Below are 27296 nucleotides of genomic sequence, written 5' to 3' on the forward strand. Positions count from 1 at the left end.
AGAGCATGGAAATCATAGCTTAGGGGACATCCAACAGAAGCCAAATATAAAATTCTACTGCAAACTTAATTTTATTGACAGCCAAGAAAAACAGACAAATACTGAATAAATTTATTAATCTATACATGTTCCAGAGCTCTTCAAATTATATAGATAGCAAGATAGTAAATGGATGATAAAAGAAAACCCAGGAAATCAGTAACTCAGAACATGAGTTTCTTTTATCAGCTTGGGTTTACGCTGTTTATACCCTCTTCCACTCAATAGTTACTGTCAGCAGCAAGTTACTATTGCTATAATTTAACACCAATCTGAATCAAATTAGCAGTGAGCTAATGCATATCTGACTGACACCCCCATGTATCAGATTTGAGACTATGTGGGTGCCTGCATTTTGGGTTTCTTTGCCTACAAGCTCTCTGCCCTTGCTCAGAGGGAGGACATGTGTCTGACCTGCAGCAAGCAAGACCATGAGAGACTGAGTGCTGCTAATGCACCAAGAAGGCAACAGCTCCAACCGTCCCAGGAAACTGTTTCTGGAAAACTCCAGCCCAGAAAGCACCCCCAGCTCAAACACCATGAGTTTTGCCCTTTCCCCCTGGAGCTGAGGTGCAGGTAGCTCTCATTCAGGTGTCCCTTATTACATTAATGAAGAGCTATAAATCAGCACAAGGTGGGTATGCTGGAAGTTTCTCTGACTGTGGTTTCTTCTGTAGGTTTTGCCAGTTCTGTGTATGGAGGTAGTACTCGCTGGTAGTAATGCCATCTCTGTGGTGGATGTTGAAGCTCATCATTGGTGTGGACTCAGAGCTGCTGCGCCTTGAATTCTGAAGGTAGGAAAGTGGCTTTGGGTAGCCCTACTTCTTTACTGCTTTTCAAGTGGGTGAGGAAGGGCACCTTCAGAAGTTATGTGCTAGCAGCCTGGCTTATTCAACTTAACAAAGTGATAAATGGTGTGGAAAAGATATGTTGTGTATGGGCAGGCTTGCTACTTCTATGTGTGTTATCCTGTTGCTGTGCTGTGGGGAGAGAGGCTGGCTGTGTGGCATGCCAGGCTCACCTGTGGGTACCATTGTTCCAGTCTTGTGTGCTCCTGTCCCGCTGGCAGGTAGGAATTCTGGTTTGGGCATCTAACTGTTCTCAGTGATATTGCAGTGAAAAGCACTTACTCGACCTGTAATGTCTATTTTGGAGAGTGACTGTATTGCAGCTGGCATCTCTGACAGTGGGCAGCGCAAGTGATAAATGGTTCCTTGTGCAGTGTGGTTTTAATTTGCCCGTCTAGTTGTTCTTTGGGCTTTTTTCCTCTAAAGAAATATGAAATGTGAGCTATGTGGGGGTGGTATACAGCTGTGCTACACAGACTGGTTTTCTTTTCACTCACACAGCGTGACAGGATTATAGCTCTGGTCTATGATTTTCTGTCGCCAGCTCTCCCCTGTGCCCTTGCCTTTGCTAATGGTAAATAGAGTGATAAGGGTGAGTTCTTCCTGGAATCGCACAGTTGATAGATGCAGGTTGGGCTGCAATCTAGGAAGCCTTCAACCATCACCCGTAATATTTTTCAGTTCTTGAGTTCACACATTTAAAGCTGTACCTCAGTCATCTCATATACTTGTCTGTAAAAATAAGCAGCTACTATGGTATTCATTTGGGAAAAGGAATCAAAATACAGCATGTGACATACTTGGGAAAAAGAAAGCCAGCTACAAAACTGCTACTTGTGTTCTGTGTGGCTTAAAATTCAGAACACTGAGGAAATTAAGTTAATTTTAGGTTGGGTGTTTTTTTTTTCCAGAATTAGATACATAACACGTGCAATGTTTAGCACTCTATTTTGCTTTCTCATCTTCAAGCTAAGGTCTTATTTAAAAAGACAAACTCAAACTGGTTGAAGTGGAAGAAATCATATTGTATATTAATTTGGGGGTTAGAAATTCTCTATTTCGTATTCATTTTGTATGACTATTTTCTGCAGTCTTTATTGATTTGAATGTCACATGTTCTGTTGGAGAGGCAATAATTCCATTTGCAACTAAGGACACTTTATGTAGCAAACCTTCTCTAATAGAGGATTGATGCAGTTTACTTTGAACAGACTTTGCTGGGTTCCTGGCTGTAGATTAGATCCCTTGAACAGGGATTAGTGAAGCTGAAGTATGTCACTATGACTTCAGTTGGTGCTGCATTTGCTCATGTTCTGAGTGAGTGAGATCATGATTTACTGAGTGAAAACCAGCAAAACCTTCTGATGTCCTGGTCCTTCCATCCACTCAAGAGAGAAGCTTCAACTCTCCCAAAGCCAGAAGGGGTCTATGTGAATCTTTTGAATGGGTGCATTTTTTCTGTCCACTGTTTCTGCAAGTATTGTTGCAGGAAAGCTTGTCTGCTAAAGATTGGATGAGTTTCTTTTGTTTGAGTAGATATACTAATAGGAAAGTGGGCCGTTATCAAGTAGAACATGCTGTATTAAAGTGCACTTAGTCCTTTTTCTTGATGCTTCGCTCCTTTCCCTAATGTTGATTGAGAAATGGATCTTCTTTTAGGAACACTATAATCTGAAGTTATTTATCTTGATGTGTTTAAGCAGAGTACATATTTAGCAGGATCTAAACAAATGCAAGCCCTAAAGTGAACTGGTACCTTTGTCCTCAGCCACCTAGAGTATCTGTCATAGTTACTGGGTAAATTACCATGTGGATTTCTATGACTCAGTGTGTAATCTTAAGTCACATTAATGTAACCCCTGTTGATTTATGCTTGAGAAGTATTGCTTGCAGTCTCCTGATATTTCTTCATATGTTTCTAGGCAATCTTATCTTCTTTGCTATCAGTGTTTCTTAGTCTACTTCCTGACCTAAGGCTGCTTTATGGAAAATGTAGTTACTGAGCATTCTGTCACCAGAATAATGTTGTTCTGTCTCTGAACTAATATCTTTGTTGTGAAATTCCAATTTGCTTGTACTTCTAAATGTAAATACTGACAGAAACAGTAACCTGTGTAAGAGTAGTCTGTTCTGTCAGTGAATGTTAATGAAGACCTAAACTTATTTCTGTCCTCAATTTTGTCCATGTATTGTGGAATGGGACACATGTTCACCTGTTTCAGTGCAGTCACTTCCACGATAGTGAGATGCAGACTTGTTGCTGTGTTATCTTGGTGTCTTTGCCAAAAATTGATCTTGGCTTTCTTTCTTCATGGAGCTGTTCCTGCTCCTTTAATAAAGTTTGAGTAGCTGAGGGGGACAAGTTGACGCTATTGTCTTTCTCCATTGTGCCCTGTAGGCCTTGCCGTGTGCCCCACAGCTATGGCATTGAGGGGACAAGCCTGAGGCTTCCATTAGCTCTTGAAGTGGGAAGGTATTGGTGGTGTCTCTGGACACAGTGAGTGTGGAAGGAATGAAGTGGAAATAAGCTAATGGATCCCCTGGCTCAGAGGTTCTCCCACCACAACCTGAATTGCTCTACTGCTTCCAAAACAGTCTTCCTGACCTCAAATTGAGGGTGATGTGACTGTCCCTCTCTTCCCTTTCCCACCCCCCTAATTTTGGCTGCAGTAAGTGTTCAAGCTGTGTTGCAGCCCCTCAGAAGCCGCCTTGATCCAGCCTGACTTGAGCTGTGGTGTTCAGCTCTCCCACTTGCCAGAGGTGGCTGGCTGCAGTGTGCAAACAGGAGCTCCTTTTCTCAGCCAAGCACTGCTACAGTAGTAACTGGGTGAAGATTCTTGTCCTTTGGGTCTCAGCCCTACTGCTTTGTGAGCTGGACCTTGACAAGTGATGCAATGTGTTTGGGTTAAAACATAGTGTCTTCTTTGCTTGTGAGATAAAAACATGAAGTCACAAATTTTACTGTAGCCTTATGCGGCAGGAAATTTTTCACCATAGCTGATTTTTATTAAATGTGTTTAACTGGTGTTTTTAGTGAAATGAGTAGTTACCACTCAAATGGGGAATACCCCAGTAGCTTGCACAGAGGACTGCTGTGTAGGATCACTTGGCTGAATGCTTCTGAAAGTCAGCATCTTTGCCACAAGAGTGCCTTAATTTCTTGTTTGGTGCAGGAGGTAGCAAGCAAAACTACCTGGTGTTTGACAGTTCAGCTCTGCAAGTGGTGAATGTCTCACATGGCAAGGAGGCTAACACACTTTGGATATTGTGCAAACTGGAAGTGAATCAGCTCAGGATTTCCAGCTGTGCAGGTCCACCAGTGCAAACATGATGCAGACAGCCAAACTGAAAAAGCAGTCACCACCTGGTGTAGTGTAGGTGGCCTTCAAGTGGGTTAGTGTTATGTTAACCTGCAGCTTAGACAGACCTTGGCTAATGCCATGTGATGCTACATGGTGCTGCTTTCTGTCTTTTCACTGGCTCAGAAGCCATAGTGTGCACAGACTATGAAGCCAGGTCCAGCACTGTACCTCAACTAAACTGATGGCACAGTGTAAAAACACAGTGGGGCACCTGCTGTTCTAGCCTGTTAGCCCTATTGGGAATACCAGATAAGCCATGCCTGTGCTGAAAGAGGTTGGTCTAATACAGATATCTGACTTAAGTTTTCTGTTTTCTGAAGTAATTCTTACAGTATTTAATCAGTTCTTAATATTACTGAGTAGTTATTGTAGGATGTGTCAAGTATGTGCAGCCCTAAACCAGATAATTAATAAGGATTAATGTGAAAATTGTTCCTTTTTCTACAGCTGCTATCAGCCTTCATCTGTGTTCTGCAGGGGCACCAGGCTGGTTGGTAATACTAGTCTGTTGTACCCTTTAAACTGAAGGAGCCTAATTACCATTGCTGTTCTTGAAGCATGGATTTTAATATTCAGTCTAGAACTTTCTCATTGAATTCAGATGGGGAAGCCAGAGCATTGCAAAGGTTAAGAATTAAGCTGACCTTCTCTCTGGTGTTGAATAGCTTGCATTTCAGCAGATGTATTTTAATTTGAAAATGTTAAGCTATGGGCTTTGCAGTGGACAGATGGCACGTTGCTTTGATACTATATGCCTCATTTTATCTGCCGCTGTTTCCTTTTGTGTTTCTCAGGGATGACCACGTACTTCACAGCTAAACAGAAAATTGCTTTAGCAGTGCTAGGGCCACCTATTATATTGGAGTAAGCAACCTTTCCCCTGTGCCTTTCACACTTATCAATGTGTAGGTGGTGTTTCGTGCTTCACTCTACGTTCTGTAGAAATGATGGTGAGCATGCAGGTGCTGAACTTGAAGTAGTTAATGCTGAAGCACCAAACAAAGACAGCTTCTGCTGAGGAAATGTAGTCATCTTCTTTAGTAATGAGCCTAAAGCATTTCAACATCTGCTCTTGGGAAGAAAAAGTAGCGTGGGGGATTTTGTTTGCTTGCTTTCAATCTAGAAGAGTAGCTTTTGGTAACTTTGGCATGAAACCAAAAAAAAAAGCACAGGCAACTGACTTCCTTCAATCAAAGGATGGTATATGGTTCCTGTGCCGTTTAAAGTATGCCTTACTTTTAGTAGTTCTAGCATTTGGTGTTGGCCCATCCACTACAGATTTCATCCTTCTAATATGGGCTTGATGGCACAGATCATAGAAAACTAGTAATGCACAGCTTATTTATTCCATAGTTGTGATGGTGTAGTGACAGATTGAGGCTAACATGGGACTATGGTCTTGCTGTCTACTTCCCTGACAGAAGGCTGCATTTTAAGGTGAACTACATAGGCTATTGATGGATCTACATGTGCTAGTGGACTACATGAATCCAACATGATCGCTGGCATGTCTCAGCATCTCCCCTTGCTGATGAGACTGTGCCTGGTCTGCGTATGCCTTACTACCTTCCACTGTGCACTGACAGAAATCATCACAGGGGATGGGCAATCCTTTAGCTGAAGGGTCTCCATCAGCAGGTCTTCTACATTGTTTTCTTCCAGGCTATGTCAATTGTTTACTATAAACTGAAGTATTTTTAAGTGTGCCTCAGTCTTTCTGCATTCCTCCCAGATCTGTGCCTGTGTGTTGGAAAGGACAATACATGTGCATATTCCATAGGCAGAAATATCCTACAGAATAAGGAGGGTAAAAGTTGGCTGCTTGCTTGAAATCTGTGTGTATGTGCTACAGGGCAGAGTTCTTTCTGCCTCAGAAGGTCCATCCTTTTTAGCTGCCATATGTAGCAGGGCTTACTGGAAAGGACCAAAGGGAACTCTTTTTTTCATGCCCCAGGAGACCAAAGTAAACTGCAGGAAACATTGCTAATGCTCTGCTCCTGTTTGTTCTTCTCTTAGGCAACCTTTGGGGAAACTGCAGAAAGAATTTCATTGTGCAGTCTGACTGCTTTGGAGATTAGGGGATGATCAGTGGTTGGGCATCTTATAACTGAGCATTCAAGGCTTTCCATAAGCCCTTTGGCAGCCAAAAATGGTGCCAGATAAGTGACGAACTCCAATGTGCGGATTTTTCTCTAGTGCAACATCTGAAAGGGACAGGGGAGTGTTACTGCTTTGCCCCTAATGATTTCCCACACAAACACCCCCTTCTACAGTGCTATTGACACTTCAGAAACCTGACCTTTTCTCAGTGCTGGGACTTGAAGTAATCCATCATTTCAGAAAATGCTCCCTGTAGTTGTTGTGTGCCTGGGAGATGCTGAATATGAAATTCAACTTTTGCTGGCATGGTGCTGCAGCTGAACAGGCAGGTATCAGCCTCGACCTAAAAAGCTATGTGCAGGAGAGGGGGCTCAACATGGGTGAAGACCTGATTGAAATGTAAAGCAGGGAAAGAAATGAAGTTAGGCAGACAATGCTGGTGAGGCCAGCCTAGTAATAGGTGATGTTTACACGGTGGCAAACATGAAGAAGGATTTAAATGCAGAGGGAGAACCTTGGGAATGCCCTTGAAGAGGATTTTTTGCTGGCTGCTGTGTCAGTAGTACATGCACAGATCCTGGCAGAAAATGTTGTCTAGCTCAAGCCTTGAGTGAAGGTGTGTGCAGATGAATCCGTGAGTTTTGTCACAAGGTTATTAGGTTAAACCTAACACTGAAGTCATGAACCTAGAAGAGTGTTGAGATACTGACATAAAATAACATTTCTTTGCACCTTCCTGTGCATCAAATGGAAAATAGTACTTTGAATTTTCACAAAGCAGTGGTGAAAGTTATTGAAGTATCTTAATACAATTTACAGACAATGCTCTTTAGAAATTTTCTTCTGTACTTATGAATCTCCTGACAGTGTAGGAGTTCATGGTAACACAGCAGTGTGTTGATGTGTTTAATCCCCCACTCTGAATGTGGCAGCAGTCATTAGCTAGTATTCGGGAGACAGGTAAAAATAGGTTAAAAATCACAATGTAAGTAGTCCAATGCTTTGTTATACAGGAGATAAAAATGCTTTTACACCCTTGAAGCAAGTTGAACTAATCTTGCAGTTCTTGTCCTAGTTAGCATATTTGCAAATATTACTTCTGCTGAACTGTGAATGTTTCCTTAATCTCCAATTAGGAAAAAATCCATAACTCCTTCTTGTTCTGACTAGACTTCTAGTGTGTTGTCAGAGACAAATTGCTTTGAACTTCCATTTGTTCTCTATATTCCATATATGCCTTCCCTTCTTTCCCTTCTATTTCTTTATCCCACTCCTAATGTGGTATTTTCAGAAGTGCATCATTCCAAGTTTTGTTACGTCTAGTCAGTTTTCTGATACAATGTTTTTGTAAGTGAATCATGAGGAGATTTAGGGAGGGAAGCATGGATTTTTCTGCTACTGTGTTCATACAAAAGACTGATAGTCCTGGTTTTCCATGAGATGTTATTAGAATGAAAACGGCTGATTGCATTGTAGTGACATGATTAACCATATAGTGCTAGAAACAATTTTTAGTTTCAAATTCTTCTTAATTATATTAAATATGCCCATTTCTAATATGGGCAAAATTAGTTTGCTGAATACTTACTGAAGCTTGTGGACATCTAAAGATGCTTTTCCTCACAAATGAAGAGTCTGGCATAATACTTAATTAAGAAGAAAATCAGTATCTTTATTAATGGAGATGATATTCTTGAAAATTCTCCAGTCAGAAATAGCTCCAGAGTTTAGTGGTGGTGTTCTGAGTAAATGCAGCAAAATAAGGGGAAAGAAATGACAAACCCACATCAACTGAGTTTCTTTTTAGCTGAGGTTGAAATTTTGCTTTGCTTCAGGTAAGAATAAGGGATGGAATATGAAATACATGCTTTAATTAATCTGAAACTTGAGCACTTAATTTAAGTCCAATTCATATTCTGGTACTGAGTGCAGTGAGTCTACTGCAGGATACATGCATTATGCTTGTAAAGGAGATATATATGATAATAGATTTTTATCACTTTGCTTTCTCTGTTTCCACCTTATGCATGTTTAAACTGACCAAACAACTCTGGAAATACATTTTAGGGTTTTGGTATCCCAATTTGGTAACAGATTAATACTTAAGCATGTAACTGCTTAATTCTGTTTAGTTCTTAAACATTAAATCTGAATGCAAATGTGTTAAACTTGACTGCACACGCAATGATCCCGAACTTTCTAACTTGATTTGCCTCCCTCAGGATTACCTGGACGTGTCCCACTTCCCCAATTCCCTCAGCCTGTGACATCCAAGCTTTGCGTCCCAAAAGCAATCCTGCAAACCTAAGCTAAACACAGGTTTTTAAAGTTCATTACACATGGGGTAATCATGTACAGTCTTCATATATCTACTCTGGGAACCTGTGTATGATGAAGGTCTCTGGTTTCTGTAAAGCAAAGGTGGTTTGTGCTCTGGGTTTGCACACTATCTTGGCTCTGGCCTCCCAGCTGTTGACACTACAGGGCTGTTTGGGACAGCCTGCATGTCAGGTTAAAGGCTGTAAGTATGCTTGCCTCTTGTCTTGCTGGGGAGGAAGAAGGGGCAGAACATGAAAGCCAGGGGATATGTAGCAACTAGGTAACTGTAGCTTCTGATCCCAGGTATGTATCTGTTATGTGACTTCATTCCTACCACACTTTTCTTCTGTGAGCACTGGGTAAAGCCAGTAATCTAGACATTTAATTGCTCAATCTGTAAAGCAGATGAAACTGCAAAATTGATGTTAATAGCTGTTAGTTCAGTGTTGATGCAGATGTCAGAAAAGTGTTCATATTCTGCCACAGAAGTAAAAGTATGTAAAAGAGCTCTTGCATCAGTATCTGAACGCACAGCTCTACGGCTCTTGTTGGGGTCTGATTGTTTTTCTTTATTATGGTCAGTGAATTTGATGCTCTCTCTCCTAATCTTGCTTGGCATTTAGCAGGCAGCTTATTCATGTTAAATAAGGTTTGAGGGAGCTGAAATGGGACCAGAGGAGGAACACTACATAAATAGTCTTTTGTAGACTGGCAAAAGAGTTCTTGTTGCACAAATTCCTGCTGCTACAGATATAAACTGGCTTTTTGAGCATGGAATGGAAGAAGAAAACGCACTTTTCACATTGACTGTTCTGAAATGGCTCTTATAAGAGCAGTGGCTTGTTTAGCTGTAACACCTTTTGTGACAAACACTTTTTATGATAATAAAGTTGCCTGAGAAACATAACATGCATGTTTAAACCTCAATTTGAGGAGAACCTAGATCAACATCTGCATAAGTCAGTGTCTGCAGCTGGGTGTCCGGTGCAATGTCACACCTGTTATAGAAAGGTTGTAACAGGCTGTAAGAGCTGAAGAAGGAAGTGGCATCTGAATAGACAGGCTTTACTACAGGCTTCATAGTAAAAAACGAAGTAGGTGATTAGGAAATTCTTCTTAAGATGGGAATGAGATTGGGCTAGTTAAAATTCAGCTATCCTCCTGTTACCTGCAATTCCTATCCAGTTACCAAGGATTTGAATTGTGGGGAAAAAACGCCGGTTTAATTACTTGATTTTTTTTTTTCTTCCATGCCGCAGCCGTGCCCCCTTCCCCTCGGGTACCCCGGAGAGCAGCCCCCCCTCTCCACGCAACCGTTGCCATAGCAGCGCCCGCCGCCGCTGCATCCTCGGGCTCAACTTTCCCTCGTCGCCGCAAAGCGCTCCGGAGCGACCGCGGCAGCGGAGACGGACGAGACGGGACGGCGGGTGCGAGCCGCAGGCTGCCGAGCGGCTGCCATCGCCTTGCCCTGCCTCCGCTGCTGCGGAGCGGCCCCGCCCGCGGGCTCCCCGGGGCGCGGCGGCGGGCAGCTCGGAGCCATATTGCAGGGAGAGCGGAGTGTCCCGGGCCGCGCTCCGGCGGGGGTCCCAGCTCCGGCTGACGCATCACCGTTCCTGCCCTTCCACTTCCCTCGGCAGCAGCCGCGCTTTTCTTCTGCTAGATCCCGGCTTCTGGCAGACGTTGCCCAGCATGCCGATCGCCCACTTACTGGAGCTATGGAAAGGGATAGAGGTGGAGCCCATGGAGACGGAGGTGAGGATGGTGGCGGCAGGGGCGCGGGCGAATTCAGCTGTGCTGCCGGCCCCCCTTCTCGCCGAGGGAACAGTCTCGGCTCTGCCCCAAGCCCCGCGAACTGGAGCGTGATACATCGCTTGCCGAGGGGGGCCCCGAGCTCGGCTCGGAAACCTGTTGCCCCGCACCGGAGTGGGGAACGGGGTGTCCGGTGCGGCTTCCTTCTGCCCGTTCCTCCACTGGGCTTCGATTGGAACATATTCTGGGGTTGCGGGGTGGCCTCAGGGGAAGGAGCGTGTAAAACCGATGGAAACGGGCAGAGCAGGCTGAATAACGCTTGAGCTCACCTTCAAGTTAAGGCTAGGATAGGTCCGTGGTCCTCACTTCTGCCTTGATTTCTGAGCTGCCTTGTGTTTGTTTTAGCATCAGCATAAAATTCAAGCCAGACCCCGGCTCGTTACTCTAAGCAGAAGACTGTGCTTCCAGGATTGTACTTGGAAACACAATGCTGTGATAATTAGCTGGCTGCTGTGTTATATCACGCTCACGATTTGTCTTGTAGAGTTTTCGCTACCTGCAATTTAAGATTGTCTTGTGTCAAGAAAGGTATCTGTTTTGCACAGGAATGGGCAGAGTGGATTCTTGAGTATTTCTGAAGCTCTGGAGTAGTGCAATAAAAGCAAAGTATTCCAGGTCTGCTTCCAGCACAGATACAGATTTGTATCAGGCAATAGAAATAGATGAGAAACTTGTGAGGTGTGGGGGCTTCAGTTTTAGCACTGCCCCTTGCCCTGGATCTTCAGTCAGAGTATGGTGATAGGGTTTTGGGGAGGGGGGCAGAGGGGAGTGTAACTTAACTAGCCAGGTTACAGAGAGAACAAACCACTTGTCTCAAAAGAGGAGTTGCTAAACTGTGGAAAAGCTTTCATACAGAGTGCTTGTATTTAAACAATACAGCAGAACAGATGCTGCAATGTATTGTACCAACATAGCTCATTCTGGAGACCTTAGTTTCAGGGGTTTACATAATGTAATTCACTCCTGAGTTCTGCCACTTTTTCCAGTTCATGTGAGGAAAGGAATCTGGGTGCTCACAAACAGGTTATGTCTGGGAAACAGCATATTGTTCCTGATCTTGTTTAAGAAGTCGACTGGCACCTGGTTAAGTCAGTTTGCCAATGAGAAGACTTGTATAGATGTACTTATGGCAAACAGTTTTCTGCTGAACATCATGGAAATCATACTCTTCTACACCCAGGTCTGCCTTACCATTGACCACAGTATTCAAAGTCTTGTTCTCTTCCTTCCTCTTTCTCTTCCTCCTAAAATCTATTTGGTTTGTGTTTCCAGTTTGTGGGTTTTTTAATTTGTACCCCAGGCAAACACACTTCAGTTACTGCTCAGATTATTTTTTTCTGCCATTGACACCTGGGAAAACTTCCATAGACCATAGGGCAAGCTCCTGCATCAAAGCCTAAATGTCCATTGCTTGGGACAGTGGCTTTCTGTTGTCACCTCTTTTGTTGGTAGAGGCTATTTAGACCTTTCTTCCTGAAAAAAAACTATGTGGGTCTCCTTACCAAGTGTAACTGGCCCCTTACGATGCAAATGAATCAGATGTCTGGTTTTGTGGGATCTGGTGGCTTTGTTTGCATTTCCTGCTTTAAAGAATACAATAGCTATGAGCTGCACTGTTCCATCATTCTTTCTGAGGTTTTGCTTATGAACAGTTTTGAGGGCTAAGGAGTTACAGGCACAAACTTTCTGCTATTTAGATGAGAACAGCAGAGCACATCAAAGATATGCTATAGCTTATGGCCTCTTTAAATCACAATAGAATTCCTAAAGTACTGTTTGCTCAAATCCAATTAAGGTACATAGAAATTAAAATTGTCTGTTGTGGGCTGTTGTCCATGAAGACCAGTCTTTGCAAACAGCAATGGCATTTATTCTTTAATGAGCTGAGTGCAGCTCAAACACTAATGATTGGGCTGATCTGGGGGAGCTGTCACAGGCTTTCAATCTGTGTGGGATACAATGTTGTCATGGCTGTCTACAAGTTGTTCTTTTTCAGGGAAGCTCTTCACAGTTAGTAGACAAGGAGGGAGACAGTTTCTTTCTTTTATACATACAGACCCCTTTCTCCCCTTTCTTAATGCCAAAAATCTCTTTTAAAATAGAGGCATTTATGAGTGCCTGTGCATGACTCAAGTGAATGACTTGCAGGTATTAGAGACCACATTTATAGTAAATCAATCTCTTGATAAGGAAGAGTGCATTGAGAACATGCTCTGTTATATTTGTATAAAGGAAGAGTGGAGCAAAATCCTTCCTGTCATCTGTTGATTCAGGAGGTCATTAATTGTGTCTGACAAGTAAGCAAGAAAACGGGGATAATTGCTGTGTCTAGAATTTCTTTGTGGGTAGGCAGTTATTGATCCTCTTGAGCTGGATGGGTGGGGTAGTGAATTGCATCCTTGGGAATATTTTGCTGAGGAAGAGCTGTGTGATCAGTCTCTAGGGTCTCTACCTTTTTCCAAAGGGCTACTCATGTAATAGATTTCAGCTGGGTACCCATTAAATGACAATTTTTAAATGGGAATTCAATGGCTAGAAAATTTGTTCCTATTTATGTATATACTTAATTTCTTCAAAAAGAAATACCATTTCAGTTCTCTAGTTTGTTCATGAATAAGCTTCTTTAGTGCTTCATTCTTATGCAATTTTAATGACAAATATGGTTTTGACTATTCATCAGCAACTCTAGTAGTGCTAGTGTGCTCTTTTCTCCTATATCTCTTAGTACTTCATATATCTTGGAGAAAGCATGTTCTCATGGATTCAGAGGTTAATCTGCCTGTGCTGAGCCTGAAGAATCAAACGTGCTTCCTACAGCAGTATAAATTTTGAAGTGACTTTACTGGTTAAAAGTAAACTGACTGTATTTTGTGCTAGAACTTGGCTTATAACAGTCTTACTCGGTAACATACTTACAAGTCTTTTTTCCTTTCTGCTTACTAGCCTGTGGTAGAAGAGGCTGCTGTGGATGAAGAACCTGTAAAAGAGGTAAATCTGTTTATTCATCGATCACACAAATGTTAAGGAATTACCATAATTTAGTCTTCTGCCTTCATGGAAATGTCTCTAGTGGTACTTCTCCACATGCTTGTAGCCTCAGAGATGCAAAACCAGCCCATTCTTGGCGTCTTATTAAAAGGTCAACTGAAAAAAAAGACTTGTCCAAGTAGAGGTTAGAGAATTTTGTTTTAAAGATATTATCCTTGTGCTCTTTCCAAGACTGAATTGAGATTTATGTCCTTTTCTGCAGGGAAGATTTTGTAATAACCTTAAAGAGTAGCTGTCATCAAAGCGATGCTTGTGTATTGTGCCCGATGAATTAATTCCAAATACTACTGAATTGAATTCATGCCTGTTTGTCCACTAGCTTGGCTGTTCACCCAAAGCAAGACTGAGCCAACTCTTTCCTTAAAGTTAATCTGTTTTCTTTAAGTACTGTAGTATTGTGCTATTGTGTTAATGAAAAAATGAAAAAAAACCTCAACCAACTCCCTAAACTTACAGAAAAAACAAGTCTTGCCTCAAAGTACATAAATCTCAAACAGAAAAAAAAAAAAGGTGATATGAAGGTACAAAGAAGGTGAGAACAAACCAACATTCATGATTATGATGAGCTGATGGCAAGGCTTGGCTGCAAAACTGACTGCTATTGGTCCCAGGTGTTAGTTCAAAATGCTGCTGGCTTGTGTAAACCAAGGTGTGCTTGGAAACTTGTTAGGTATTTCTCAAAATGGAAAGAACTGAATTCCTTCACCATTGAAGGGAGGCTGCAAAGGCACCTAAATAGTGACAGTTGAACATGCTAAGCTTCCCAGTATCACTTCCTCCTTTAAATATCAAAGTTACCCTTGTGGTGTTTGGTTTCCAGTGCAAAGGTATGCTTTTGTGACTTTCTGCTATGTTGAAGGGATAGTTTTAACTTCCATAATGATAGAAAGGAAGAGAAAGTATTTTAGTTTTTGAGCTCTGTGAAATGGCTGCACCTTCCAAATGTAACTTTTCCCTTTCCTGATTCTTGAGAGTGCTGAATTACTCTTCAAAAAAACTTTGTCTGAAATTAAGTGCAGGTAACTGGGCTCATCACATGATCTTTGAGGATATAGCTGGAGATAAAATTTCTGGCTTGCAGGTTTGGGTTTTGGGAGGATTTTTTTTGTTTTGTGAGGGTTTTTTGGGTTTTTTTTTTTTTGTTTGCTTCTTTTTTTTTGAGAAGAAAGCCTTCATTTCTGTCTTGGTTTAAACCCAGTCACACAGCTCGTTCACTCATTCCCCCCTTCTTTCCCTCCCTCTACTCCCGGAGGGATGGAGAGGAGAATCGAAAAGAGTGCAAATCCCAAATCATAAAGGTGGTGACCACACTGGGAACATAAGCCAGATCAGTTGCATGATCAATGATTCTATTGTATTACAAGTCATTACCATAAAGTACAATGAGACAAGAACCTTAGCCCAAGCCCCACACTTGAAAAACACTACCACAGCAAATACCGGCTCTAAGTAAGGTATGATATACTGAGACTGTGAGATCAAGAGGAACAACTTTGAGAGCCAATAAATCAGCATTGTGACAAGTGACTATTAATCTAAAACAATGAATACTTATCACAAATACAATTAGACACACTCTGGTCAGATCTGTCGTTATCTCAACCCCTCATGCCCCAGGTTGGGTGCCAAAAAGAGCTGTCATGGTTTAAACTCAGCCACACAGTCTGTTCACTCATTCCCAACCCCCCCCTCCTTCTCCCTCTTTCTTTCCTTCCCCCCCTCCCTCTCTGCTCCCAGAAGGATGGGGAGGAGAATCAAGAGACTGTAACTCCCACGGGTTGAGATAAGGACAGCCCAGTAACTAAGGTATAACACAAATCACTACTGCTATCATCAATGATAATAATAAGAGAAAACAAGGGAAGAGAATATGATACCACCCGTCAAACAAGTCCAACCCCCCAGAAAGAGAGCCCGTGCCCTTCCAGGTAACTCCCAATTACCTCCCTGGGCATGACATGCTGTGGTATGGAATACCTCTTTGGCTAGTTTGGGTCAGGTGTTCTGTTTCTGCTTCCTTCTGGCCTCCCCTCCTCCCTGGCAGAGCATGAGACTCACAAAGTCCGTGGTCAGGGTAAACATTACTTAGCAACAACTGAAACCATCGGTGTTATCAGCTCTGTTCCCAGGCTGAAAGTAGAAACACAGCACTGCACCAGCTACTAAGAAGGAGAAAAACTGACTGCTACTGCTGAACCCAGGACAATTTCCGAACTGAATTTAAACCAAGTTAATTTTCATTAGGGATGCATCTTAGAATTCTGGAGTTTTAAATTTGGCAGAGAGAAATTACATGTAATGGCTAGTTATATAGAAACCTCAGTCCTGTGTTCTCTCATTTTCTGATTTGTTTACTGCTGTCAGTATTTCGTTTTGCAATTTGATGTCTGTAATTGAGTTTATCTTGCTGTGTGTCTATCTACTCCTGCCTCAGCTAGGCAATTGCAGTGTCTATGTGTTAAGTGGAAGCATATACTTATGTCTGATTGAAAAGCCTGCTACACTTGTGCATTATAAAACATGTACACAGTGACTGCTAACGGATTGACTGAAATAGCACTGTTCAATGTGGAAATACCCTCACCCTTCACTTAACTTCTATGTTGCTTCATTACACAGTACTACAGAAAAATAGAATATGAAAAGCTGTGACTGTTTTTACCTATGCTCTGCTGCTGTCATGTAACTTCAGCCCTTTACTGGCTTAGTCTGTAAGCCTGTTCTTTTCCTATGAAGCTGGCATCTTACTGTGGAGGTACTGTAGGAAAGACTGCACTGTTCTGGTGACTTTCTTACTGATAGCTGTACTGTGGCAAAGCCATTTTTTTCCATTATTAAAACATTAAAGCATGACTTAAGGGATGAACTAAAATAATGTAATTTGATGGATCACCTTTGCTTAAAGGGTGTTCTTGTAAATAACATGCTTTAGGCTATGTTGGCCTCCTGCTTTTTCTCCCACCCTGTGTATAATATGGACAAATGAGATGGTGGCAGAATGCATTATGAAGATTGTGCTGCTCAGTTTCCTGAGGTCTGATCTTGCCGTTGGACAGCTTTTTTAAATGTCTTGGGAATGTAAATCAGCAGGGTTGTTGGTTCCAGCAAGCATTTTTTGAGGTACCTCTTGATCCTAGAGTAGTGTGTGTCCTAGGGCTCTGCCCTGGATTTTTCATGTACATTAATCAGGATTGATATCATCAGGGTGTTCCCCTAGGAGGTCCTCTGAAAGCCATGGACCCTGTTTGTCCTGCCACAAAGGCAAGCAGGTTAGCTGATGTGAATTTCCTTAAAAGAACTTCAGACTCCTCCAGGAGTCTGTGCTTAGACTTGTTGGATGCAGTTTTTCCATAGTGATTCTTCTTGGCCAACTGGAATTTTTGATATAGAGAAAGTTTGACCATCTGTGATCATTAGAGGCTCAAACCTTAAAGGTGATGTGCCTTGTGGTCTGGTCTAGGTCAGAGTTAAGCATTGACATTCTATCTAAATCCTCTTTGAAGGTGTAGTTGGCAGTAAAATTCTGTCCCATCTTTATAAACTAGTGAGCATATGAGTAATACAGCTCACAGCACTTTGAAATTACAGCATTCAGAAGTCGGATGTCAACTTTGCTTTGAGCTGTTTTACCCTTTCAAGGTAATTTGATGCTCTGATTGAAAGCTTGCATGGGTTTTCCTGGCGAAAGAAGAGGGGAGATGCAGTGTAAGTGTTAGTATCCTGTCAGAAGCAGAACTGGATAAATTCTCAAGTTTTTCTCTATGAAAAAGCATGGCAAAACTGAAAATGGCAGGACCTATGCTTACTGTTAACTCTAGTACAAACTTTTCAAAGACACATGTAACTTCTGCTGGTACTGTGTATGCTTGTGCAAATGCGAGTAATAAAATTGGAGGGAGTGAGGCTGGTGGATGCCCTGTGTGTACCCTCATGCCTTGCAGGCTCTGCCACTGCAGCTTGTCCTTTCACTGAATGATACCACTGAGAAGAGTCTGGCTCTGTCATAATTACTTCCTTCTTTCAGGTATTTATACATCTTAATAAGATCCACCCTCCATTCTTTCCTTACCCCCTGCACTGTGTTCTCTAGGGGAACAGTTCCCCTTCCTCAGACTTCCCTTTCAGGTCACATCTTCTCATCCCTTGATCTTATTTTGTGATGGTCCACCTTCACTGGGTCACTCTGGTATGTTCATGTCTCATGAACTGGGGAGCCTAAAACAGGATACTTCTCCAGATGTCTTGGAAGTGCTGAGTAGAAGGTAAGGGTTACCTCCCTTGACCTGCTGGCGATACCTTTTGTAATACAGCCCAGCAACTTTCTTTGCCAGAAGGATCTGTTGCTGGCTTAGGTTCAACTTGTCCACCAGGACCCTGAGGTCCTTATTTGCAAAGATGTCTTCCAGCGGTATGGCCCCTTGCCCATAGCAGTGCATAGGATTTTTCTTCCCTAGGTGCCAGGACCGTGTGTTTCCCTTTGCTGAACTTGAGGATAATCCTGTTGGCCCATTAGCACAACTGCCTGGTGTATCAGCTACTCCCTCCTGTTTTGTAAAATATCTATGAAGTTGCAGACTGTACTGTCTGGTCATCGAAGTCATTAATGAAGTTATTAAACCATACTGGACCTGGTATTGACCTCTGGGGTATGGCACTAGTGAGTGGCCTCCACCTGGACTTCGTGCTGATTACAACCCTCCGAAGCATAGCAGTTCAGTTTTTGATCCATTTCATTGCCCACTTGTCTAGTCAATGCTTCATCAGTTTGTCTGAGATTATTAGGTAAGGGTTTTGACGTTGTCTTCCTTAAAAAACACTCGCTGCCCTGCCCTCATTCACCAAAATGGTCATCTTTTCATAGAAGGATGCCAGGTTGTTTAAGCACAATTTTCCTCTTAGCTCATCTGTGCTGACTAATATAAATAATTACCTTGTCATCAGTATGTTTGGGATTTTTCAAGAAGGGGCTGTTTTATCACTTTTCCAGGGACTGAGGTAAGGCTGACTGGCTTGCAATTCCCAGGATCCTCCTTGAAGATAGGAACTGTATTTCCCTTCCTTCCAGTTCTCAAGCAGCTCTCCTAATTTCCATGAGCCTTCAGAATATTGAGGGGCATCACAGGGGATGCCAGCCAGTTCCCTCAGTACTTGTATATTTGCATGTCCAGTTTGTGTTTCCTAACCTGACCCTCCCTCACCAAAGACAAGTCATTCTTTCCCACTTGACTCAGGGGCCTGGGATTCCCAAAGCCCTGGTGTTACCAGCTGAGACCAAGGCGAAGAGGGCACTGGGTACCTTGGCTTTCTTGGTGTGCTTTGTTGCCATCTCCCCTTCCCCGCCCAGCAGAAGGACCAAAGGTATTCCTTTTGGTGCTGATATAGCTGTAGCAGTCTCTTGCCCTCAGTGTCCCTCATCAGATTCAGCTGCAGGTGGGCTTTCATGACATGGTTGCTATGTGCTTAAATAGCCTTAGTATTTTTCCTGGTTACCTCTCTGTGGTTCACCTTCTCATACTTCACTTTCATGCCTAGGTTCTGTCAGGCTCCAGGTTCATCCGTGTAGGCCTCTTCCTGTCTTTGCATGATTTCCTGTCGGTAAGGGTGGCCAGATCCTGAGCTTGGATGTAGCGGTCCTTGAAAATTAACCACCTCTCCTGGACCCCTCTTCCTTCCAGGGTGGGATTCACCTCTGTGGGGTTCACCCAAGCAGGTGCCTGAAGAGGGCAAAGTCTGAACTACGAAAGTCCAGGGTTGTGATCTTGCTTTTTGCTGTGTTCTTTCCTCACAGGATCTGGAGCTCCTCTTTGTCATAGTAACTGCAACCAAGACTGCCCTTGAACTTCAAGTTCTTAATCAGCTCTTCCTTGTTTGCAAGGATCAGGTCCAGCAGAGAAGAGCTTCTCTTACCAGTTCCTCAGTCCCCTGTGTCAGGAAGTGCATTCATCAATGCAGGAATCTCCTGTATTGTTTGTGCACTTCCAGAAGATACCAGGGTGGATAAGCTGGATCCTTTGAGGATCAGGGCCTGTTCACATAAGGCTTCTTCCAGCTGTCAGAAGGGCACATCTGTGCTAAAGTAATGCTAAACTGTCAGCAACAGCCTCTTTTTCAAAGGTGTTAGGGTAGTATTTAACTACAGAGACAATAGAGAATGTTTCTAGGCTATTTGTTGCAATCATCACCAGGATTATTGCAGAACAGCTTGACCAGTGTCCTAGTACTAGAATTGCTGGTATATCACTTCATTTCTCTGACTATAAAAAACAGCTAACTTAAGGCAGGTCAGAACATTCTGGTTTGTCATTCAGAGTCGCTTTTGTTGCAAAACTGGAGAGCTGGCGGTTGGCTTTTTCAGTGCCTGGTGAATTTCCCTCGTATCTTCTACTTTAATTGATCAATGGTCTCAATACACGTAGTATGGATTGTTCAATCCTTTATAGAACTAAGTTGTGGATTATTTTTAATAGAAATCATGACTACATAGCAAAGCAAAAAAACCCATCTACACCTCAGTGCTTAAGCTTGCAGGTCACAGTGTGTATATTGATGGGCCACAAAACTGAACAATTGCTAATTTCTCTACTGTGTAATGTGTTTCAGTTGTCAGGAATGATCAGAGAACACAAGCTTTTCCTGTGGCAGGAAGTTGTTAAAGAAAATGGATGGAATTTCTTAGTTATTTGGACTGTGTAATGTTTTTGTACATTCACGCACACAGAACCTTATTAAATATCTTGGGTCATAGGAACAGCCTGTCCTTTCAGGGAGAAGCAAATAGAAAGCTGATCATCAAATGAGTGGTATGGCACAGAGTGTTGAGAAGTGTGATTATATAATATGATGTAAACACTCTTGAGGGGGGGAAGCCTAGTTTGGGTTGCTAGATGATGACAGCAATATGTTTATTTAATATACTGGTTTTCTTCTTCCTCTATGAAACTCCCTCAGACCCTCAGAATTAAGGAACCCTATGTTTAAAGAAATTCAAAGTAATGAAAAATTGTTTACTTGTCAAGCAATGCATTATCACAGTAAATAATTGATTGTGAATCCAGGTATTACGCTACACACCTATTTAAAATAGAGATGGCTATAAATCTCTCTGGGATGACCTGGTTCTTTCTATAAAGGGATACTGAGTAAGCTCCAATGTGGGCCCCAATATGAACCAGAAAGTGTTGACTTTTCATAGGTCTTTACAGAATTACACTGGTGACTTATTTCAGAAAAAAATGATGGGTATTTCTCTCCTTTCAAGAGTACTTATTTGAGGTGTTAGGTAGGTAGTGTAAGCTGTTCCACCTTAAAAAAAAATGTTAATTATTTAAAAAAATCAATACTTGGCTTATGTGACAGATTTAGTAAGTAATAATGCAATAAATTGATTTTTAGTTTTCTTGTTTGTTTGGGGAATTAATCTATAGTGCTTATCTCCTAACACTACTCTTCCTTTCTTCTTTTGAAGTAAATAATTGCAATTTGCTTTGGAATTAAGTTGATCAGGCATACAATAAAAAATTAGCTTCCATTTAACCTAATGCAAAATAGTGTATGTGTCCTTGATAGAGGTGAAGGGTTATTCTATCATTGATGCTTTGAGGCTAAAATGGGAGAGGGGACAGCTGGGGGATGGAATGAAAGTGTTTCCTCCTGTTGCACCCCAAAGTTTGTGTTCAGCATCCCAGCCCTGGAGGGAAAGCTGACAGGACAACAGCTGTGCTATCTGTTTTGAAAGAGTTTTGCTACTTTTGGTTTCTTTACAGATTAACTTCTTGCCACTGTCTTCATCGGCTGAATTGGGACAGAGGTAGGGGAGACATCAGCATAAAAAGAAAACCCGATTTTATATATAGATATTCTATTATTTTTATTTTTTTTTTTACGTTGGTCTTCTATTCCTCCCCGTACAATTCATACAGCACACAGAGACATAACACACTTCAAATATTCTGGGCAAAGTAGTGTGAGGAAAAGTTGCTACACAAACTGGAGGAATTATGAAATTTGAATGGATACCATTAAAATGTTTCAGCTGTTAAACTCTAGTTTCTAGCTGTTTTTACTGCAGTCTGTGCTACTTTTTTTGAATCACTCTTACTGCCTTCAGTGAGGTGATGTGGCTCAGATACATCAGAGACAAGATAATAGCATTTAAAAATAACTTCTCGAAATGTCCTTATTTAGGTCTATTGAGACCTAGATGAAGAGATGATGGTGATTTAGCTGGCAGAGATCTCAAGTGACAATTATAATGGGTGGTATATCTTTCCTTACCAGAGATAACAGCTGATGCTCATTCCCACTTCAGTCTGACTTACATGTGTTTGCTGCAATTTTCTTGAGCCTTTATTGAATCAGGACTTTACTGTGGTAGCGGTGTCATCTCTGTTCCTGACACTCCAAGAAGTACTGATGCAGTTAGGTGGTGCACTCAACAGAGTTTAGGGACACTGCATAAGGAGGCGTGCGTGTTGGATTTTTTTTAAGCTTAGTGTTTAGCTATAGAACAAACAAGTAGCCAAATTTTTTCCTAATTGGGCACTAAAACGGCCAACTCACTTATTGAGGCAGACACTCAGATGCATAACAATATGTGTTCAGAAGCTTTCAAAATAAACTTTGCAGACTGGATTGTACCAGTCACTGCTGAGCAAATGTCATGCTGAATGGGGAAAAGAGCTTCTGAAGAAGTGTATGCAAGATGTGAACCACTTCACAGAATTCGGCTGCTTGATTTTGAGCAAGGTTTATTACTTAAGGCAAATGAAAGTTCATCTGGGGAAAACTGTTCCCGCATGAAAAATGAACTTGTTCCATAATGGCAGTTGGTGCTCAAGAAAGCTTGCTGGCTATGAACAAAATGTGTCATCAGGAGAGATGAGTCACTTGGCAGTCCCTAGAGTCAAAGATAAATTGTTTCTACGATAAGTATACTGTCTCCTAGAGAGCTATATTTTTTTTTTAAGTGGAAAGAAACAGCAATTTACATGTAGCTGGTTACAACTCCAGGGTGTAAAAATCCATTTTCCTTACTACAATGAGCTGAAAGTCTCATAGTTTTCCCTTTTTTCCCTAGCTTATTCTAGTTTTCTTGCTTACACTATGGTTCATTCTCCCAAGAACTTAGTGGTTTTTATTGAAGTACATATTCTTCCTTTGAATCCTCTTTTCTCCTTTTCTGCTTCTTCAAGGTTTATAAGTAACTCTCCAAAGAAAAAGTTATGTGGCAAAAGCAAGACAAGCACTGCTGCTGTTCTGGAAGAAAAGGCCATTTTTTAATGTTTTCAAAGCTTTGATGAGAAAACTAGCAAGGTAGCTCTACCATCTGTGACTAAAAATTAAATTTCAAATGGATATGGTTAGACACAAGAGTTATCATGTAGTCATTGTAGATGTCAGGAATTAAGCTTCCGTTTCTAAGTAGTTAAATGCTTCAGGGTGTGATTTATTTTGTGCAAAGACATGACTAGATTTCCCTGTCGACTAGCAAGGGAGCTTTGGGTAATAAATTAGTCCTGCTGCATTTGAACAAAAGAGTCAAACACAGGACCTCTGCGTATTTTTAAGATGTTTAATCGGTATGTGTGCTTGTTTATTACACTTGGAGTTTCCCAAAATCATACTGAAACCTACAGTGGTGTGGGCAATTCTAGTATGGGTTGGGTTTTTTTTTGTTGCTGCTCTAAATATCCTTCGGAAGCTAAGGAGGAAGGCCAGTTGTATCCTCTTAAGCACCTGGATGTTTAAAAATTAGCATATGTTTTGTCTCATTTGGCCAGTTATTTCTGACAGGTAGTCAAGAACTTCATGTTGTATAAATGCCTCTGTAGAAGTGAGAGGGTTGCATCAACACCAGAGAAGTGTGGGACTGAATATAAAGATATGATGTCTATGGTTGCAGGTGGGTATTTGTACTGTATTGCCTAGTACAGCTAACTGAGTTCCTGGCTGTTGAAATCTTTGATTCAGCATCTATGTAGAATTTCTTAGGTATCTATGTTGCTTGAAGTATAGGTATCGTGATCAAATGGCCTTGTTATTATATGGACTTCAAACCTTAAGTCTTAACAATATCTTTAGTCTGGATGTGAGTGAATGGCTTAGTAAACTACGAAGTCTGACCCTGCGTAGACCTGTCTCGTTGAAAACATAGGCTCAGATTTCCTGATCGCTATTATTTCTGTATTTTGTAGCTGTTTTTCCCCCTCTTTAATTGCTGTGTTTGTGTGAAGTCAGTAATTATTGATTACCAAGTTTTAGCCTGATCTAGGATTTCTTTGTTACTAAACCTCAAAATGGTGAGGGAAAGCATACCGTGTCCTAATTGGTGGTTATGTGTATGATGAATGATTAAATTACAGTGTATCCCTCCTATTAATGTCATATTTATGATGCCCTGAGTTTTAAGTGTGGCATTTAAGCATATTTATTCATGTTTAGGCACTTGAATAGCCTGATCCTTTTGTACGCTGTACAGCTCTCACCTTCAGTAATGAATGAGCTTATTTTGAACGTTTTATCTTCTTAGTACAGTTCTCAATTTTCAACTGAGGTGAGAAGGTAATCCTGATAAATTCCGTAATACCTCTTACGGAAGAGACAGAATAATAAACAATATAGTAATCTTTCAGCGTTACTTAGAAACTCTTATGCATGAACCTGTTGTTTCAGTGGATTGCTTCCTGGTATGTGCTAGTAAACACGTATGTCTAAATCTTCTGTATTTCCCTATAAAATTCTTTTATTAGGATAAATGGTCTTGAGACTTTATTAATCTAGTCTTAAGGAGACTAAAGGTTGTGAGTCACACTTCCTGTAAAAGGAGATGATGCAAAAGAAATTAAACTACAAAAGTAATGTCTTGGCTGTATCAGTGAGCCTTCTCTGAGTGTCTGTTATCTGAGAACTCTGACTTACACAGAAGTACCTGTGAATTTCCACATCTCATAGTGTGCCTGAGGGGCTGTGTTATGGATTATAGCCCTGGTAGTTAAAGGTGCAGAGCACCATGCTTGAAATGTTACAGCTCCAGTCTTGAAAGGTACTCTGAGCACTTAGCTCAGCTGAATAGGGAAGGAACCGTAAGGGGGTGTGTATATGTCTTTATCCACACTTACTTATGCATTTAGCTAAAAAAAAAATAAAAACTTGGTCTCTTCATCTCATTTCAAGTCACTCTGGGAGGCTCCTTAAGAAGGCTCCCTGTTGCTCTGCTAGGGAGAGTAAGAGGAGAAGGTGGACAAACTTCTGTTCCTAAAATCAAAGCTATACCAAAGTGATGCTTAGCATTCTACAGCCTCATAACTGCAGTATTCCTGACGGGACCTGATGTGATGCAACAGACCTCTGCGGTGAGGTCTGTCCAAAGCCTGTCCTGCAGCAGCACTGCAGAGGAGTGAGTTGTGGAGGTGGGGATGATGTAGTCTATCCAGAGGGAAGTTTTTTCTAGGGCGGCTTTCTTTAGTCTGTCCTGCTTGTCAGCATGCAGTGCGATCCAGAAGTAGCCTTGGTTCCTTGGCCCTGTGGGTGCCAAGAAAGGTCAGAGCTCCATTCTAGCAGGACTGTGTGCTAGGTGTCTTCCTTCATCCACTTAGAGGTGTGCTTGGGGGTTTCTTCTCAAGCAACTGTCTGGGTTCTCCACAGGTGCTTATATAATCTCTTGTTGTTAGAAATTAAATACTTGGAGAAGATTGTGTCAAACTTGAATACTTAACCTGATATGTATAATGCTGTTAGCTTCTAGGGGGAAACTGAAGGGTTGTTGTTGGTTTGCACTAGATGCACAAAGTACATCTGACCTAGAGAATGGAGTCAGGAGATCTGTCAGGGCAGGAGAATGTGGTATGTCTGGGTCTGCTTCTATGGCTAATTGCTTTATTCTCTTAAATTTCCTGGTGTCAATCTTCTTAGCTTTTCATATGGTTTTATCATACTTGTGGGGGGAACGTGACCCTGAAACTTCACAGCATGCCTCTAGTCTCACAGGGAGAGATTACTACTTCTGGAAATAGCCTGTGAGAAGCAATCTTGTTGCAGATACTGACACATTCCTGTGGCTGACAGTCTTGAGTGAATGGGAGCTTAACAGACAGGGATCTGAACAGTTTGTCAGTTTGCAGTGTGTAGTTGTTCTTGCGTAAACAAAACTTCCTTTAAACATCTGAATCCAACAAATAAGCAATAAAAGTGTGATGCCAAACAAATATGACTTGATATCCAGGCCTTTTGCATTTCTTGTACAAGATCTTATTGTGGATGTAAAGGTGAATGAAAAGGTGTGACAAAATGACAGCCTTTCTCTTATTTACTGTTTTGAATCATGCTTGGTTCAGGATTGTGTGAAGACTTACTATGTGATAACTAAGTGCTGATAGCTCCACTGAAGAGTTGTGTGTCCTTCAGATTTGTAGAATGGGAATGGCTGAAGGACTAATCCCTTCTTCTATAGAGTGCAGGTGTGGCCTCCTGAAGCTTGAAATGTGTTAGTGGGACAGGTTTCGAAAGTCATCCTAGCCTCTGCCACAGATCTCTCTTGAGACCCATATTTAGTGCTAATACCCTTTGACTAGGGGAAGACAGCAACTGTATCTGCCAGAATGTTTCATAATGGCTTCAGGTTGACAAAGGAAGCAACTGTAAGAATGCCAGTGAAAGACCTAATCCACTGCTGTAGCAGGGACCTCTATTCTTCTGTTGTCTTTGTTCTGTTGGATGTATGCCCTCAGTTGTAGAGCTTTGTGCTGGTTGAAATGACAAAAGTGATAAATCCTGACTCTTTAGGTGAAGGTCCTGTTTGTGGTATGTGTTTTAAGAAGAGTCCTTGCTCTGAAGGTTGTTATCCAGTAGCTAAAAAACCTGCTGGTCTCTGGAGTAAACAGCTGTTTTCTGTGCTGGTGCAATAGAGGAAGAGGGTTGTAATTCCATCTTCAGGACATCTATGTGAAATGGAGCTTCAATTGGAGCTGAGTGTTGGAAACAAACACAGTAAGAAGATGCTAGAGCCATGGTTGGACACCATATTAAGCAATGTAGAGGCTGGTGTTGTCAGTGGCAGGACTTTAGCATACTAAATTTCTGGAGCTGCTATTCTCAAAGATTCTGAAAGAAGACAGCAACCTTTTAAAACAGTGACTGTTCAGCACTAGTGGCAATTCTATCATTCCCTGGTGTTACTAAGAGATTTTGCTGCACATAAGCAAGAATTGTCAGTATATAAAGCTTGCTGGGGAAGGGCAAAATACGCAGAGCCATTTACTTCTTTCCCAATCATCATTTTATTGTTATACTGGGAAGAAAGATGCTGTGCTACATTGTAGCCTTCTTGTCACTTCCATCACTATATTGATCCTTTATATCTTAGTCCTATAGCAATGCAATGGAAAAGAAATAATAACAATGTGGGAGATGTTATTGCTTTACACTAACAACAGGTGTGGATGTAGCCTTTACTGTGCCAACATTGTTACTTGCACCCATGTTCAAGTTACAAACAGACATACTTCAGTTTGTGTCTTCTGATGTTTGATAGTGCCCCTGAACTCTGGGTGTCCTTGTCAACATGGAAAGCTAGTCATCCTGCAGATCAGCACAGTGATGACGAAGAGGATACACAAATAGTGCTGTGGGGTAACTTATTTCTTTGTAAGTGACTTCAGACATTTAAAACTGTGAAAGCGAGCAAAGGGCAATGACTGTACTTCTGCTTCTTTACAACAAACTGGTGGGGCATATATATGTTGGCATTGCTCCCAAATTTTCTGGTGTGTGATGA

At 41.7% G+C, this 27296-nt stretch overlaps 1 protein-coding gene across 2 annotated transcripts in view; it reads left to right on the forward strand.

The window, feature by feature from the left end:
- The first annotated feature begins 706 nt into the window (after positions 1-706).
- RPS6KA2 (ribosomal protein S6 kinase A2) overlaps positions 707-27296 on the forward strand; it is a 304348-nt gene continuing 277758 nt past the window's right edge. Inside the window, exons 1-3 of one of the 2 annotated variants that reach the window (XM_065680424.1) lie at positions 707-833; positions 9928-10420; positions 13421-13465. In XM_065680424.1, the coding sequence (XP_065536496.1) occupies positions 10358-10420; positions 13421-13465 (108 nt within the window). In that variant the 5' untranslated portion in view covers positions 707-833; positions 9928-10357. The remainder of the gene's footprint in view (positions 834-9927; positions 10421-13420; positions 13466-27296) is intronic. The other variant, XM_065680426.1, reaches the window with a different exon arrangement.

The sequence above is a fragment of the Lathamus discolor genome, chromosome 5 (genome assembly GCF_037157495.1).
Source record: "Lathamus discolor isolate bLatDis1 chromosome 5, bLatDis1.hap1, whole genome shotgun sequence".
Taxonomy (NCBI): domain Eukaryota; kingdom Metazoa; phylum Chordata; class Aves; order Psittaciformes; family Psittacidae; genus Lathamus; species Lathamus discolor.